The following is a 17630-nucleotide window of genomic DNA, read 5'->3' on the forward strand; positions in this document are numbered from 1 at the left end:
TTACTGTTATCACAGAAGTGTATGATGCATTTTATTTTTTCCTATTGGTTACAGCGCATTATGTCAGTTACAGCAGGGTGACCTAGATGTTGAGACCAATAATGTCTTGTTGCTGGGAGTTGAAAAATGGACATAAGCATGGCCACACCAATAAATTGTTCCATTTCTTATACATTTACATTTACACTTTTATTGGGCTGGCATTGTACACAATACAAATTAGTTTGTTTGGTTATGTAGTGCACTATGTCTTCAGTAAAGAAATACTGACAATATTCCACAGGAGTGCCAAGATCCAATATTCCCTCAGGAAGATTAGTATTACCAGTGAATTTTACCTCTGCATCTTTTCTAATCAAGTGTCCTACTTTCCAGTGTATTGTAGGTTACTCCACCTTAGTAGAAGGTTTTGAAATTCGTTGCTTTGCTCTAACCCTATCTGCAACACGATTATCATCAAGGTTACAATCAGCAGTAAGCCTCAGCTCACTGTTATCTTCTGACTCTGATTCTGTTTATGGTATCACAGTTCTTTCTTTGTTATGTTATAGCTCTTAGGTCTGATATCATCATCACTATCTGACTCTGAACAAAGCACAACATCTTCATTTTGAAAATAATGTTTTGCAGAAAATGTTTTGTCATCTGACATATCTGGGTCTTCACTAACATTTCCATCCTCAATAGCTCTTATTGTGGCAGAAGAGCTGTAAAACTTTGTTACAGTCATTGCACTAACACAGCTGACAAGAAAAGATATATTTTACTATAAAAGTTAGGTTATGATGAATGTTTTCTTTATGCTACCAATAATGCATGTTGTGCCATACGTGTCACGAACTGATTTTTCAATATTACATGTATTCTAATTGACAAATATATAAACTTACATCTTTAAAATTATCCACAGATGTTCTTTCACCCCTAGAAATTATATAAACTTTGAACTCAAATGTTTACTGTGTCAAATACAACTTTTCGTATGACCGAACTTGATGTAAACAGCTTGCAGCACAAAGCAAACATTCTTACTACATAGCTCCTTATTCTCTCTACAGATGGCAGTCACTGTTTGCAGATATATTCTTAACAGTGTACCATATCTATCCCAACATGCATTTACGAAATATATTTTCAAATCTGAGCTCCACAATGTGGGAAATAGTATGTGCCATATCTCATCCAGTATGCCATAAGGGGTTAATTAAAAGTAGTTATTTGTCAAATAATATGAAATTCACTAAAACTTCATGCAAATACAAATACGCATGGCTTTTTTAAAAATTATATTACCTCTCAAATGTCATATAAATTAAATAATATGACCAATGATGAAAAAAATAGATTAAAAATTAATTTTGAGCAGGAATTGAACCATTGTTTCATACGGGTTCATCTTTTGATACTTGAACCTCTAACTACTTGACCACCACGAACTTTAATGTCCAGCACCTATGCACAGATACACCTGTTTCATAATAGATGCATTATTACTTGGAATTGCCATAGTAGTGCACCTTACTATTTGCACACTGTTATTTTAATGGCCTACTAAAGGTGTACTAAGTTTGAAGTAAATCTGTGATCCCAACCTCGTGGCCTCTCCTTGTTAGTGTATGGTATGCAGCCTCAGCAAAACTACACATCTGGAGGTAGAGACTGTGAAACTACTGCATTTTGTAATAGATCACAAAGTCACATGGAAAGGATATGCTGAAGAGGTGTGCAAGAAACTGTCTCCTGAGGAGATTAAACAGCATAATTACAGACCAATATTTGCTAACCATATATCATGCCCTCTTTCATAGCTATATTACCTGTGGACTACAACCCTGTGGTCACCCATCAGGCTGCAGTCTATCCAGTCATGGGTGCTGAATGACACAGGCCTGGTAATAAGTGGTAATAAATAATATCAGCCATAACCTCCAAGAGTGTAAATTGTCATATGCACTACAGTACTTAAGAAGGATGCTTGTAGCCAGTGGCAGATTAATGAAATGTGGTGGGTGGAGGTGGTTGACTAGAAGAGAAAGAAGATCCAGGCCCCCCCCCCCCTGAAGTTAACGAAAAAACCTTCAAAAACTGCTGTTTTAAACTGTTTTGATATTTAAAAATATCATTAATTGCAAAAATGTGCTTCATTTTAGACAAAAAAGTTTTAAATTTCTTTAAATGTGTAGCATTCACAACCTTTTTCTTAGTAACTTCTTATATATAATTGTTAATACACAGCAATGAGCTTACAAGCCTTTTGTTAACACAGAGCTGATAAACAAATTAAAAGCAAATAAACTGAAATTAAAATAAATACATTTAAAACTGTAGTTCATAATTTCTAAATAACTGTTTGGATATGGTCCTGAATTCTAGGCAAGCAGTCTAACAATAGTAGCAAGAATGACAATGATGGGGACAAAGCAGATAGTGCCCCAAGCAAAATGCGAAGCACATGCTGCTGTCAGTGATTGAGAAGCCCTGCTAATATTTGGCATCCACAATTTGAACAGGAGGAGGGTCACTGGTAAAAATAGCACATTCTCTCAGGCACCCAGAGTAAGATGGCCTGGGGGAACACTGAATTAAATTGTCCAAGACTCTAAATTTGTGTGCTAAACTTTGGCACAGATTTAAAAAAAAAAAAAAAACTGTTTGCTTTTAATTTAGTTTCAACTCTCAGGTGGTGGGAGAGCGATTGCCTCCTCCGACCATCTCTCCTTTAACCTGCCCATGCTTGTATCTGAGACATTCAAGAAATTTTCTTCATTATAGCATGCCCCAAGATATGGGAATTGCTATATTTGTTTACATTTACAGCTTTGCATAACTTGAATTTGAGTTTACACGCCATAAACATATTTTTGCTATATTCGTAGCTAAATAATGAGTTGATTTAGTAGTCAGTGTGCAATTACTTTGTGTGGAGCCCTCAAGTGTAAGGTGGCAACCCCTGCTGCAGTGAAAACCGGAGTGTCTGCGACACAGGAACTGGCAGCAGTGGCGGCGGGCCATGGGCCCACCGGAACATATCCCGCCGTGCATGATCACAGCTGCTCAAAGTGATGGGATTCTGCCCATCAGGAGTGTGGATGATGCACAGGTACCAGCTTCAGCGATGCTCGATGACAGCAGGAACCCAGTTTGGCTTACAGTCGAAACGATGAGCCCACACAGGTGCACCCAGCTGGAACTGTCATGGAACCGGCGACACCAGAGGATGCGGCATCGAACGCAGCATTTGAAGAAGGTTCCATGGCTTGTCCCCTGCTGGAGTGAAACTGTAAGAACTCAAAAAATAGTCTATAACAGCTTCAGGCGACCTGCCAGATACACTCTTTTGCATCTCAGTTTTAAACGTCTGAAGAATGTGTTTGGCCTCATGATTAGAGTGAGGATGAAACAGGGGAGCTGTGGGATGGCAAATACCACTAGCCATACCAAAAGATGCAAATTATCGAGAAACAAACTGGGGGCTGTTATCAGTAACCATGGTATAAGGAAGTCCCTCAATTTCAAAAACCTTGGACAGGACTGAAATAGTGGCTGCCACAGATACGGATGGACTACTCGCCACAAAGGGAAACTTTGAATAGGTGTCCACTAAAATGAGCCAGAATTGATTTGGGAAGGGCCCAGAAAAATTGACATGTAGATGCTCCCACAGGCACTGCGGCATCAGCCAGGGGGAAAGGACACCCACAGGGCTGCATGTTGCTAAACACAGTGAGTGCAAGCAGCAATAAGCTGCATAATTTCCACATCTTTCCCAACCAATAAGCATACCAGTGAGCCAAAGCTTTGGTGCAAGAGGTCCCCCAGTGACCATCACACAGAGGCTGCAGTACATTATACCATATGGAAGCAGGAATCACAACCTAGGGAGCAGTGTCCTCTGTAGCTAACAAAAGAACCCCCCGACAGACACAGAAAGGTGGTACTGGAGGGAGAAGTAATGAAACAAGGGTTCTGTAACAAGGCCTGAGAATTATTCCAGCCACCTGTGCTGCACGAAAGAGAGGACTCAACTAAGTACAGGATCCGCAATTATGGCCGATGCTATCGTGGCATTTGTGATGGGAAAAACCTTTGACTGTATTCTGGTTCTCAATATCTAAATAGAAACAAAGCAACTCATCCTGATTGAACACCAGGTCCGGTCCAGTCAGAAGGTAGGGTAAGGCATTGGCATTGGCGTGCTGCACCGACAGCCACTTATGGATATGATAATGATAATGGGAGAGGAAGAGAGGCTATTGTTGCAAACGATGTGCAGCCTTGTCCCACATGGAAGCCGAAGGGTTAAAAAGAGCAACCTGTGGCTTCTGATCTGTGGTTAAATGGAACTTAGAACCATACAAGTAGACATGAAATTTCTTGAGGGCAAACACAATTGCGAAAGCCTCCTTTTCAGTCTGAGAATACCACTGCTGAGTGGGAATTAAAGTCTTAGAAGCATAAGCAATGGGTTGTTCAGACCTATCCGCACCAAAACTGCACCAAGACCATGCTCAGAGGCACCTGTAGCCAACACAAGATGCTGAGCTGGCTGAAAATTGGCCAGAAATGGGGCAGATTGAAGCAAAGCGAATGCACAGTCACAAGCTAGGGACCAAGAAAAAGTCAGATTTTTATGCAAAAGTGCATGCACTGGATGAGCAACAGTGGATGCATCCAGTAAAAACCTACGGCAGCACACAACTTTATCTAGAGATGCCTGCTGTTCCTTAATGGAGGTCAGCTATGGCAAAGCCACAATTACATCCACATGGTGGCACAATGGCTTGACCCCTGTGTGGGAAACCTCAAAACCTAGGTACCCATTTGACAGCCGAAAGAATTAAGATTTGGCAAGACTGCACTTGAGACCCGCAGACTACAAAATAGAAACCAATGATCAGGAATTGCTGAGGTGGTCCTCAGTGGGAGAACCTGAAACAATGATATTGTTGATGTAATTGAAGCAGCTGGGCACAGAGGTTGTCAGCTGTCCTAAAAAATGCTGAAAAATTGCAGGCCTGCTAGTGATGCCAAAAGACAAGCATTGATATTGATATAGGCTGAAAGGTGTAGTGACAACAAGGAGGTACCTGGTGGCCTCATCCAAGGGGAGCTAGAGATATGCTTCCAACAAATCAATCTTGAAAAGGTAATGTCTGCCTGATAATTTTGTGGGCAACTTGTCAGGGCTTGGCAAAGGGTATGTACAGTCCAAGACTGTGCATTAACTGTGACACTAAAGTCGCTGCAGAGACAAAGCGTACCCCTCGACTTAATGGTGACCTGTGCTATTGCCCATTCACGGGAAGAAATAGGCCAAATGAGATCGAGGGATCTTAAAAGGTCTAATTCAGCCTTGACAGAGTTGCGCAAAGTGTCAGGCACCTGCCGTTCCTGATAAAAAAAGCAAGGGCAGGTGGACTCTTTCATGATAATGTGGACCTGAAAACTGGTAGCACAGCCAAGCCCAGGGGAAGACAGTGACAAAAACTCACAGCGGAGGGACTCCAGTTGTGATATAGAACTTGATCTGACACTAAATTCATCTAATTGGCAATGGAGAAACCTAAAATGTTAAATGCATCTAACTTGAACACGTCTTTGGTGGAGTGATCCACAGCAAGGAAGGTAAGAGAGTGAACAACAGACTTCTAAGGTACAGCAGTGGAGCACTGACCTAGGATTGGAATCTGCTGTTTATTGTAGCTAACCAACTTGTGGTGCGGCACGATACTTTTTACCGCCCTGCCAGCTAAAAGCTGTAGTAGAAAATACTAGACCACTACTGTCTATTGCAGGTTGCAACATACATAGAATTGTCTGGTAAATGGGATGTGGCTAGCTACTGAAATAAAAGTTTTAACTTGGCAATGTAAATTTTCAGGTGTATTTTTACGATAAAGATCACAGTTAATACTGCCAAGTACATACTAACAAGGGAACCTCCCCATCGCACCCCCCTCAGATTTAGATATAAGTTGGCACACTGGATAGGCCTTGAAAAACTGAACACAGATCAATCAAGAAAACAGGAAGAATTTGTGTGGAACTACGAAAAAATAAGCAAAATATACAAACTGAGTTGTCCGTGTGCAAGATAGGCAACATCAAGTTTAATCTGAGCTGAGGAGCGCCGTGGTCCCGTAGTTAGCGTGAGCAGCTGCGGAACGAGAGGTCCTTGGTTCAAGTCTTCCCTCGTGTGAAAAGTTTAATTTCGTTTTTTTCGCAATGTTATGATCTGTCCGTTCGTTCATTGACATCTCTGTTCACTGTAATAAGTTTAGTGTCTGTGTTTTGCGACCGCACCGGAAAACTATGCGATTAGTAGATGAAAGGACGTGCCTCTCCAATGGGAACTGAAAACATTTGATCGCAAGGTCATAGGTCAACCGATTCCTCCACAGGAAAACACATCTGATATATTCTATATGACACTGGTGACGGCATGTGCGTCACATGACAGGAATATGTTGTCGACCCACCTAACTTGTACACTTGGCGAATGGTTAAAAAGATTCTTCTACCTTGCCCGATTTCGGTTTTTTTGTGGATGTGATAATCACTCCCAAAAAAGTAATGAAAACATAAGAGTTTGTCACATAAACTGAAAATATTAAACATTTCACTCGAGGGAAGACTTGAACTAAGGACCACTCGTTCCGCAGCTTCGCACGCTAACCATGGGACCATGGCGGTCCTGAGCTCACATTAACCTTGATGTTGCCTATCTTGCACATGGACTACTCAGTTTGTATATTTTGCTTATTTTTTCATAGTTCCACACAACTTCTTCCTGTTTTCTCGATTGATCTGTGTTCAGTTTTTCAAGGCCTATCCACTGTGCCAACTTATAACTAAATCTGAAGGGGGTGCGATGGGGAGGTTCCCTTGTAAGTGGCAACACAATGTAGAGTTCACACGCACACCACAATCACACATGTAGCCAGTTTATGGTATTTACACCCATTACCGAAGTTAATAGAGTTCACCAGATCATTTAGTTATGAAAATGCTCGCTCAAATGTTGTGCACTCTGCTCTACACGTAATACCTGTTCCAGTCTTAGATCACACAACACGCCACACGGTTTTAACTAACAGTCAAAAGCAATAATTTTGATATTCCGTCCAAAATTCCACACAACTTCCACTATACCGTTCACTTAAATACACTTTGTACTACTTCGTGAACTCGTAATTAGCATTTTTCCGCTATTTTACAGTTCTTTCATCAGAGCTGCTTTCAATGAGATGTTACTAGTTCGAACCCTCAGCCCTGACCCCCCTAGATCACACCAATGGCTTTGCTCCCAGCATAGATTGGTGCGAGTCTGCATTTTTCTGATTGGCTGATATCACAAACAGCAAATCAGGTTGCAGTATTATCCCGCACTAACCCGCGCTTTACTTCAATGACCAATCATAGTAAAACATTTCTTTCTATGGCAATTGCTAAATAAATAAATTTAGAAAAGTATCAAATATAAAATTACTCCTTCTGAAATTACCAATTAATTTGTGTTCTACTCACAATTTATTAGTACCATAAATTGACTGCACATTTAATTATAGTAAATCCCCTGTATAGTTTAATTGGTACTTCGTGAATAAACAAAACAATTTTCATTTACTTCTGTTCTTCTTCACTCATACAACACTCACACTGCTAATTACTACACATATAAAACAATTATAATTATGCAAATACATTAAATATTAATCAAACATAACTTTACAACATTGTTTTGACTACGACTGCTCGCACTGTCCGTCAACTGCTGACCTCTGCCGCCCACTAGTACAACTACGTGCAGCTCTGTAACTCAGGTCCATGTCAGCTGGTGACATCTGTCGATGACTCATGCCTATAACAATATCGTCCTAACAAGTGACAGGAGCGACACAAAGGCGCTACGCCTCAAACTGCCGTGAAACCTGTGTAAGGGGAGGGGAGCCCAAGTCCATGTACATTTGTGCATTTACTAAAGTTGCTGCATCTCCTGTGTCTATTTGCATTTGTAATGGTTTACATCGGTACTACTGTGTCTGCCATGTTTGAAAAGTAGTTACACACCAATACAGCGTGGCGTTTCTTTCAACACTTGTTGCAAATAGCACAATGCTTAGGGCATGCAGCACACTTGTGTTGGACGAAGTAGTACAGGCAGGACAGAAGGGGGGGCACATGGCCGCTGTTGTGATGTGGTATATTGTTGCTGTGGCCATAACTGACACTGCCCTATGGGATGCTCAGTCAAAGGTTGTACTGCTGCAATGGCTTCTGCAATGTCCTGAATACTTGCAGTGTGCCTAACAGGGGTTGAGTGAGCAACTTCCAATACCTTTCCCAGGTAGCAGTCTGATCATCTACGGCTTGTGACACTTCACAGGACTGCACTACATTGGGCACACCCGTATATGTTGGATTCTCGCATTCAAGTGCTTTTTCATGGACTTCCCTATCTAGGGCCAGCAAACAATAACATCACAGACACCATGTGATAGGTGTAGGATCCAAGATGAGTACTAGTGACAAATTTACAATGATGGCTCAACCTGTGTAATTCTTCAGTCCAGGCTTTGTAAGACTGGTTTGGGTGTTTCCAACAATGGTAAAATTCTGTACACATTCTGTCACAGGAACAGGGTGAGGGAAGCTTGCATATTTCATCAAATATAAGCTGGCTGATTCTCACAAACACAGAAGTTGGCACAGCAACTAATATATGCGTAGCAAAAGCCAGGAAAGAAAGAAAGCCCTACCCAGGTGTGCATCATCCATTCAAAAAACCTGGAAATGTTGGCATAACCATCTCTCGTAGGAGTCCGTCTTCAGCCGATTCATTATATGCTGGAAAGGGCGGTGGTTGCACTGATGGAAAAGTAACGTGCTGTGAACTCGCAGATGTTGCTCGACTTAGAATGGTGGTGAGAGCTACTGTTGTTCTGTGAAAGTTTGCTGCTCGGCATTGATATGTTTGAGCATTTCTCCCATCAAGATGTTTGTTGTGTGACTCAGTGCTGACACTAACAAGTGGAGAAAATGTAACCCTCACTCATTGCCAAGTATGTTATAGCAAGAACAAACATGGATACGGAACATAGTACTTTATAGAGCCTACGTAAGAGACAATGAAGTACAAGTTGTGTGTAGCACTGAACACAGTAAATGGACAACAGTAATACAGGTTACAGAATAGGCCAAGCACTCTTTTGCAATCGTTTAAATAATACTGTTTCTTTAGCAGCTCACCAGGGGTGGGCTCTATAAGCTGGCCTGTGAACTGTATGGATGCATGATCTCTGAAATCAAGCATGTCATTACTGAAGGTACATCAGAAATACATGGTAGTTGCAGCAAAACATTGACATCCACTTCAGGCAGAATAGTTTTGTGTGGTTCTGTTATCAAATATGACAATCATATGTCCCACACAGTTTATGGCAAAGTTCACAGTCTGCTTGTAGAATTTTTGTAGAGTGTTATTATTTAGTCCTGTATGAAACTGTACATGTCACTAGCATGCAGCTGGATGTTACATTCTTAGCAGTATTCAACAAAATGTAGAAAATGTGGGTTTATTAGTTCATGTGTCTACACACTGAGTGCCAGTCATGTAGGGAAATAAATAAAGAATTGTAATAGAACTGAATTTGAAAGTAATAAAGTTTTCAATATACAGTATGCACTGATCTGTTGCTTGAAGTAATTGATATCCAGTGCAACAGAAACTATACAGAATTGTAGATTTTTCTATGTATTTCCCTCAGGATCAGTCTACTCATTTACACAAAATCCACATAGCTCCCCACCCTGGTCCCTGTCATGATGCTACTCACTGTTTATGGACCTGTACTCACTGCCTGCTCATGGAGCATGTTTGCTGTGAAGCTATGTTTTACACAATCAGTATGTTTTCAAAAAAGGCTGCAGCACAATCCACACAATAAATGATCACAATCCACACAATAAATGAAATGGTCACAAAAATTAGCTGATATCTTGATAATAGAATGTGTGTATCAGGGATCATTTGTGACCTCACCAAAGCTTCCAAGACCATGCATCATGAACTGCACCTTTGCAAACTGACAAGCTATGATTTTCAAGGAAAATCTCATAATTGGATGTCATCATACTTAGCTACCAGAAAACAAAGAGTACTTGTTCATGATAGGAAGTCCACTCTACCTGGGTACAATCACAATTAGGCATACCACAAGGCTCAATATTAGGACTACCACTGTTTATGTATTATGTCAATGACATGCCATGCCAGGATCAGTGTCATGCCATCTTGTATGCAGATGACTCAACAGTGATAGTCTGCTGTAAGATTTAAGTCATGTCACTTGTATAATATCACCAACTCAGATCCAAAAAACTATAGTATACATATTTTTTTCAGTTACTAGATATAGTACAATCTTTTAGGGGTCTGAGAAACCTAATATACTCAGAGCTTCTAGACTACAGAAAAAGGTCATCTGAACCATGGTGGGATCCAGAAAGAAACAATACTGCAAACCTTTATTTGAGAAACTAAATTTATGAGGGTTGAATGAAAAGTAATGCTTCCATCTTCATTAATTTTGTTTGGATGGGAATATTTTAATAAATCAAATGCAGAAATAATCCTTAGAATGTGATCTTTAGTTACCAATATTCACTTTTCCTCATAATCACCAGCCAATTGGATACATTTCTGCCAATAATGAACAAGTTTTCTGAAGCCATCATGGAAGAAATCGTCACTCTGTTTCCACAACCACAGTCTCACAGTTCTCTCAACATCTTCATCAGAAGCATAATGATGTCCCCAAAGATCATCTTTCATTATTGGGAAGAGATGGAAGTCAGACGGTGCTAAATCTGGACTGAATGGAGGATGCCGTACGGTGGTGAGATTCAGTCTCTGAAGATCTGCTGTGGTGGCATGAGAAATGTGTGGTTTGGCATTGTCATGCTGCAGGAAAACATTTTCCTTTTCCTTTCAGAACCTTGTTAGCCATCATTTCAGAGTTTGCAGCATTGTGATGTAATGTTATGAATTTATTGTTATTCCACGATCAAGGAAATCAACATGGATAATACCATCTGTGTCCCAGAACACCGTGGCCATGATTTGTTTGTCACGCAGGTCAGATGTTCCAGCCCCACATCAACACAACCACTATAAATTGCTTTCATTCTCTGATGAATCTCCTTTGGGGTGACACCTTCTGCTGTCAAGAATTCAATGACTGAACACTACTTAAATCGCATTGACCGACTGTCTGCCCAGTGTTCCTTACTTAACACTGTAACAACACAACCGTTCAATGCTAAGGCTTCCCGCCAACTAGAGCTGTGCAGAAGAGGCCCCAGGGGGAACGCTTGGTACTCCAGACTGTAGATGAAACCCCCAGGAGCGGGTTTGGTGGGTGCGGACCGCAGAGGGAACACCTAGAACCGCAGCGGACAGAAAATGGAGCAGCAACGCTCCAGCAGGTCGCAGGGAATGGGCGCGGACCACAGAGGAAGTGCCTGCAGCCGTTGGTGGAGGGGGAAGGCCATAGGCATAAATACTGGACCAGGTCCACTTGAGGAGCAGTCTCAGGTCGCACCTGATGAAGGCCACGAGCTACGTGACCAAAATATTGTGCAAGTACGACGCTGATATCCGGCAGAACGCCCGACAACCCAAGATGTCAGGTTTATAATTTTCCATTTCACCATCTCTGTCCATTTTTATGAATAGGCTGAACTTTAGTATATTTTAGTCAGTCTGTAAAACATCCCTTGCCAAAAGACGAGTTGATTATGAGGTAAAGTGGATGTGCAACCCTATTACAGACTGTTTTTATTATTCTAGTGGGTACAGCATATCAACCCACTGAGTTTAAAATTTTTAGTGACATTATAATTTCATAACATAAGAACTTGAAACATCAGAAAAATTCAAATCTGGGCAATTTCCATCTGTCCTACTTGGATTTGCTCTTGGTGGTGAGCAGTCATCAATTTTATTAAAATTTAGAAGAATTCACTGAAGGATTCATATATGGCATTGGGATCTGTAACAGCTGTACCATTTATCATTAGTTTAAAGAGGCATTTTCTCTCCATTTCACTGCCAACTTCACTTCTTATATCAGATCAAACAGCTTTTCTTTGTTTTTTACACTTGAAATGGATCTATTGTTTGCAGTACACATTGTTCATTTATCTAGTTTCTCAAATGTTATTGTATGAGCTTACATATTTAAGAAATTCAAGGCTTTAGTTGACTTTTGCCTCCATATTCTGTTTCCTCTTCATAATGTAAGAAATTCTAACTCCTTTTGTTACCTTTGACATATTTTTATGACACTCAGTCACTACAGCTACAGAAGTAAAGCATTCACTGAATATACTCAACAATCCAGTTGAAAAGTTATTGAGTTATCATTTGGTGAACTGTGTTTGTGTCGGACCACATCCTCCAATTTTTGTTGACTGATTTCCTACATCTTCTGGTTGTGCAGGCTGAAATTAATTTTGATAGTGATGCAAATAGTGCTGCATGGTCTGATAATCCTAAATCTTGAATAAATTTTTCTTTTACACTTTAATTAGAACTACTTGCAATATTATCAATGCATACAGAAGGAGCTGCTCATATTCTTGTACATTGGGCAAAATTTAGATTCAGCCTGTTTGTGGCTATCAGGTTCTTTAAATATGAAGCCAGATTTTCATTTATGTAATAGTGTTTCAAATTTTTTATTCGGCTGTCAAGAGAACAATGCATGAAGCCCTCAATGATTACCATAGCACAGGGCTTAATAACTGGCTGGTTTTGAGCACGAGTACTGGCGTCTGCTCAGGCATGTGCTCGCGAGCAGGTGCAAGGTCGTGGAGTAGGGAGGGAGGGGAAATGTGCGCGCACGTATGAATAGGACCGCAGCGTGCCTATTGAATTCGCACCAACTGTATAACGTTAAAAGTACTACGATCAGCTCTAACAGTCACTTCGCTGGTTAAGAATCATGTCAAGTCGCCGTTGTGTAACCCCAACCATGATTTCGCATTTCAACCCCCATTGGGAGGAATTGTATCTGTTTACAGAAAAAGATGGTGTTGCAAAATGTTTAGTATGTCACAAAACGATGAATTCTTTTAGGAAATTTAATTTGCAGCGACATTATATGTCGTACCATGCGAAAGACTACGGAAGTGGAAAATGTGATGGACCAGATCGTGCACAGGAAGTTATTAAACTTAAAAGGAAGCTATCCGAAAAAGATCTGGATGACGAAGAAAAATCAACTGAGGCAGCTCTCAGAGTGAGCTACAAAATTGCTTTGTTTTTAGCAAAATCCCTGCGCCCCTTCACTGATGGCGATTTAATAAAAGATGTTTGGTAGTTGCAGTGGAACATTTGTGTCCATCTCAAGTTGAACAGTTTCGGATTGTGCCGTTATCTGACATGACCATTATGCGTCGCATACAGGACACAGCAGATGACGTCCAGAGCCAGCTTGCAAATATCTATAAAGATTTTATGGCGTATTCTCTAGCTCTGGACGAAAGTGTTGATATCACTGGAACAGCGCAGCTTTCCATATTTATTAGAGGTGTTAATAGGGATCTTCAGGTGAGGAAGGAGCTCCTCGATGTAGTAGCCATGAAGAACACTACAACCGGATGTGATATTTTAAGTAGTGTTGAAGAAAGTGTTGAAAATATAGGATTGTCGTTGAATTCTTTAATTTCAGTGTCTACAGACGGTGCACCAGCGATGACAGGGAAAAAATTAGGTTTCGTTGCGCTGTTGAAGGAGAAAATGCAAAAGCTGACCATTCTGAATGAAATAAGGGGCATTCACTGTGTGATCCACCAGGAAAACTTATGTTCAAAGAGCATCACTCTAAAAAATGTGATGAGTGTTGTTGTTCCTAGAACCAATTATATAAGGAAGCATGGGCTACAACACAGACAATTTAAAAGCTTTCTTGAGGATGTAGAAAGCCAGTATGGTAGCCTGCCTTATTACAGCGAGGTCCGCTGGCTTAGTCATGGCGAATTATTAAATTGAATTTTTGCCTATTAGATGAGATAAATATGTTCATGGAAATAAATAACATGTGTGTTCCTGAATTGAAAGAGCCTTCATGGAAATGTGATCTCACGTTCTTAGCAGATTTAACTAGCCATCTGAATGCTTTGAACATTTCACTACAAGGTAAAGATCTGCTAATTACTCATTTCATAGATCGAATACGAGCTTTTAAAATTAAATTGACACTTTGGGTGAGTCAGCTGGAAACAGGAAATCTAGCTCATTTTCCTAAATTACCATCCATGCAAGATTTTCACAAAAACTGTGAACATTATTCACATAGTTAAGTTGCCCTTAAGGTAGAATTTGATCAATGCTTTCAAGATCTGACAGCACTAGACAGTGATTCTGATCTGTTCTCCTCTCCATATTCAGCAAATATTGAAGAGATTCGTCCTGAGCTGCAACTAGAAATTATTGACCTGCAGTGTGACAGAGAATACAGAGACAAATTTCAGGACAAGAAAAACATTTTGGAAATTTACTGACACTTCCCTCAGGATAGATTTCCTCATTTGCACAAACTGGCAGCTACAATAATATCAATGTTCAGTTCCATGTATGTTTGTGAATAACTGTTCTCTGCAATGAAATGTAACAAGACACGCCTGAGAAACGCATTGTCTGATCGAAATTTAAACTGCACGCTGCGCCTACGATGCACAAGAACAATTACTCCAAACATAGACGCAATTGTATAGGGCAAAAAGTACAAGATAACAGAGAATCCCACACTTCAGTGACACCTTTTATTGTGTAACAGTTCACAAATTAATACGAATGTAGAGGCATACACTAAGCTAATAAAATTATGTGGCACGTGTACATTCTCCTTTATTTGTTTCATTTGTCACAGTAACAATTGGTGAGTGATATCCCTGCAGGTGGCCGGGGATTTACATTGACTGGCGGCAGCTGTTGTGTGCCCCACGTGACTCTCCCCACTCTCCGCTCTGGTCTGGTAGTGGGGGTAGCATGCTCACGCTGCTCCGTGCTCGCGCCTTGCTGCTCACAGCTTGCTCCGCAAGCACATATGTTGTGAAGCTCTGCCATAGCAGAATGTTGTCAAATGATCTTTCACAAAACCCAAAGAAATTATGGTCATATGCAGATGTTGTTAGTGGCACCAAAGTCAGTGTCTAGTCACTTGTGAATAAGTCAGGAGCTGAAATTGAGGTAGCAAAGCAAAAGCTGTAATGCTTAATGTCATTTTCAAATGTTCCTTTACAAAGGAAAACCCAGGAGAATTGCCTCAATTTAATTCTCGTACTACTGAGAGGATGTCTAAAATAAGTGTTAGTCTCATTAGTGTTGAGAAACAGCTGAAATTGTTAAAATTGAGCAACCCTCCAGGGCCTGATGGAATCCCTATCAAATTCCGCACTCAATTTTCGGCTACAACAAGGCTAATAAAAGTGATCCACAAAACTACTGTCCAATATCGTTGACACTGATTTGTTGTGGAATATTGGAACATATTATGAGTTCAAACACAATGAGGTATCTTGAACAGAATGACCTATTCCATGCCAGCCAGCAAGGATTCCAAAAACATTGATCATATGAAAACCAACTCACACTTTTCTCACATACTGAAAGCTTTGGATCAATGCAGTCTGGTAGATGCAGTATTTCTGGATTTCTGAAAAACATTTGAGTCAGTACCACATCTATGCTTATTGTCAAAAGTAAGATCATATGCAGTATCAAGCAAAATTTGTGACTGGTATGTTTTGGTGGGGAGGAAGCATCAAGTTATCTTGGATGGAGATACATCAACAGATGTACAAGTAACTTCAGGTGTGCCCCAGTGAAGTGTGTTGGAACCATTGCTGTTCTTGCTGTATATTAATGGCCTTGTGGACAATACGAGTAGTAACCTCAGACTTTTTGCAGATGATGCAATTATCTACAACGAATCTTTATATGTTCAGAAATGTAAAGTTGTGCACTTCACAAAATGAAAAAGCATACTATCCTATGACTACAACAGCAATGGGTCACAGCTGAAATTGACCAACTCACACAAATACCTGAGAGTAACATTTTGTAGGGATATGAAATGGAATGATCACATAAGCTGAGTCATGGGTGAAGCAGATAGTAGACTTCAGTTTATTGGTAGGATACTGTGAAAATGTAAACAGCCTATAAAGGAGATTGCTTTCAAATCTTTCATGTGACCCATTCTAGAGTATTTCATTGGACTATTAGGGAATATTGAACATACGCAGAGAAGGCCAACACAAATGGTCACAGATTTGTGCGACCCTTGGGAGATTGTGAAAGAGATGTTGAAGAAACTGAACTGGCAGAGACTTAAAGATAGACATAAACTATCCCAAGAAGCCTTCTTACATAGTTTCAACAAGTGGCTTTAAATGGTGACTCTAGGAATATAATTCAACTCCATATGTATAGTTCACAGAGGGATCATGAGGACAAAATTAGATTAATTGCAGCATATCATTCTTTCTGCGATCCATATGTGGATGGAACAATAAGAAACTCTAATAACTGGTACAATGAGACATACCCTCTTCCATACACTTCACAGTGGTCTGTAGAATAGACATGTAGATGCGTATGTAATTTATACAGGAATTCAGAGTTTATCTGGTACCCAGCAATGCAGTGTATACTGATGATTCACAGTTACGCTCCTCAAATTCTGTAAAATTTTGAAATACGAGTTCTTCATCTAGACGGCTAAAATTCTGTCTGATTTCAAAGTTTGCTGAGAAATGAACTACAGGGCTATTACAAATGATTGAAGCGATTTCATAAATTCACTGTAGCTCCAGTCATTGACATATGGTCACGACACACTACAGATACGTAGAAAAACTCATAAAGTTTTGTTCGGCTGAAGCCGCACTTCAGGTTTCTGCTGCCAGAGCGCTCGAGAGTGCAGTGAGACAAAATGGCGACAGGAGCCGAGAAAGCGTATGTCGTGCTTGAAATGCACTCACATCAGTCTGTCATAACAGTGCAACGACACTTCAGGACGAAGTTCAACAAAGATCCACCAACTGCTAACTCCATTCGGCGATGGTATGCGCAGTTTAAAGCTTCTGGATGCCTCTGTAAGGGGAAATAAACGGGTCGGCCTGCAGTGAGCAAAGAAATGGTTGAACGCGTGCGGGCAAGTTTCACGCGTAGCCCGCGGAAGTCGACGAATAAAGCAAGCAGGGAACTAAATGTACCACAGCCAATGGTTTGGAAAATCTTACGGAAAAGGCTAAAGCAGAACCCTTACCATTTACAATTGCTACAAGCCCTGACACCTGATGACAAAGTCAAATGCTTTGAATTTTCGGCGCGGTTGCAACAGCTCATGGAAGAGGATGCATTCAGTGCGAAACTTGTTTTCAGTGATGAAGCAACATTTTTTCTTAATGGTGAAGTGAGCAGACACAATGTGCGAATCTGGGCGGTAGAGAATCCTCACGCATTCGTGCAGCAAATTCGCAATTCACCAAAAGTTAACGTGTTTTGTGCAATCTCACGGTTTAAAGTTTACGGCCCCTTTTTCTTCTGCGAAAAAAAT

The 17630-nt window shown here is 40.5% G+C and overlaps 1 protein-coding gene across 1 annotated transcript in view; it reads right to left on the reverse strand.

Annotated features, from left to right (window-relative positions):
* Positions 1-523: 523 nt before the first annotated feature.
* LOC126471014 (cyclin-dependent kinase 9-like) overlaps positions 524-17630 on the reverse strand; it is a 35440-nt gene continuing 18333 nt past the window's right edge. Inside the window, exons 2-3 of the mRNA XM_050099074.1 lie at positions 8339-8459; positions 524-743 (exon numbers count right to left, since the gene is read on the reverse strand). Of these exons, the coding sequence (XP_049955031.1) occupies positions 524-743; positions 8339-8459 (341 nt within the window). The remainder of the gene's footprint in view (positions 744-8338; positions 8460-17630) is intronic.

Source organism: Schistocerca serialis, chromosome 3 (assembly GCF_023864345.2).
Source record: "Schistocerca serialis cubense isolate TAMUIC-IGC-003099 chromosome 3, iqSchSeri2.2, whole genome shotgun sequence".
Classification (NCBI taxonomy): domain Eukaryota; kingdom Metazoa; phylum Arthropoda; class Insecta; order Orthoptera; family Acrididae; genus Schistocerca; species Schistocerca serialis.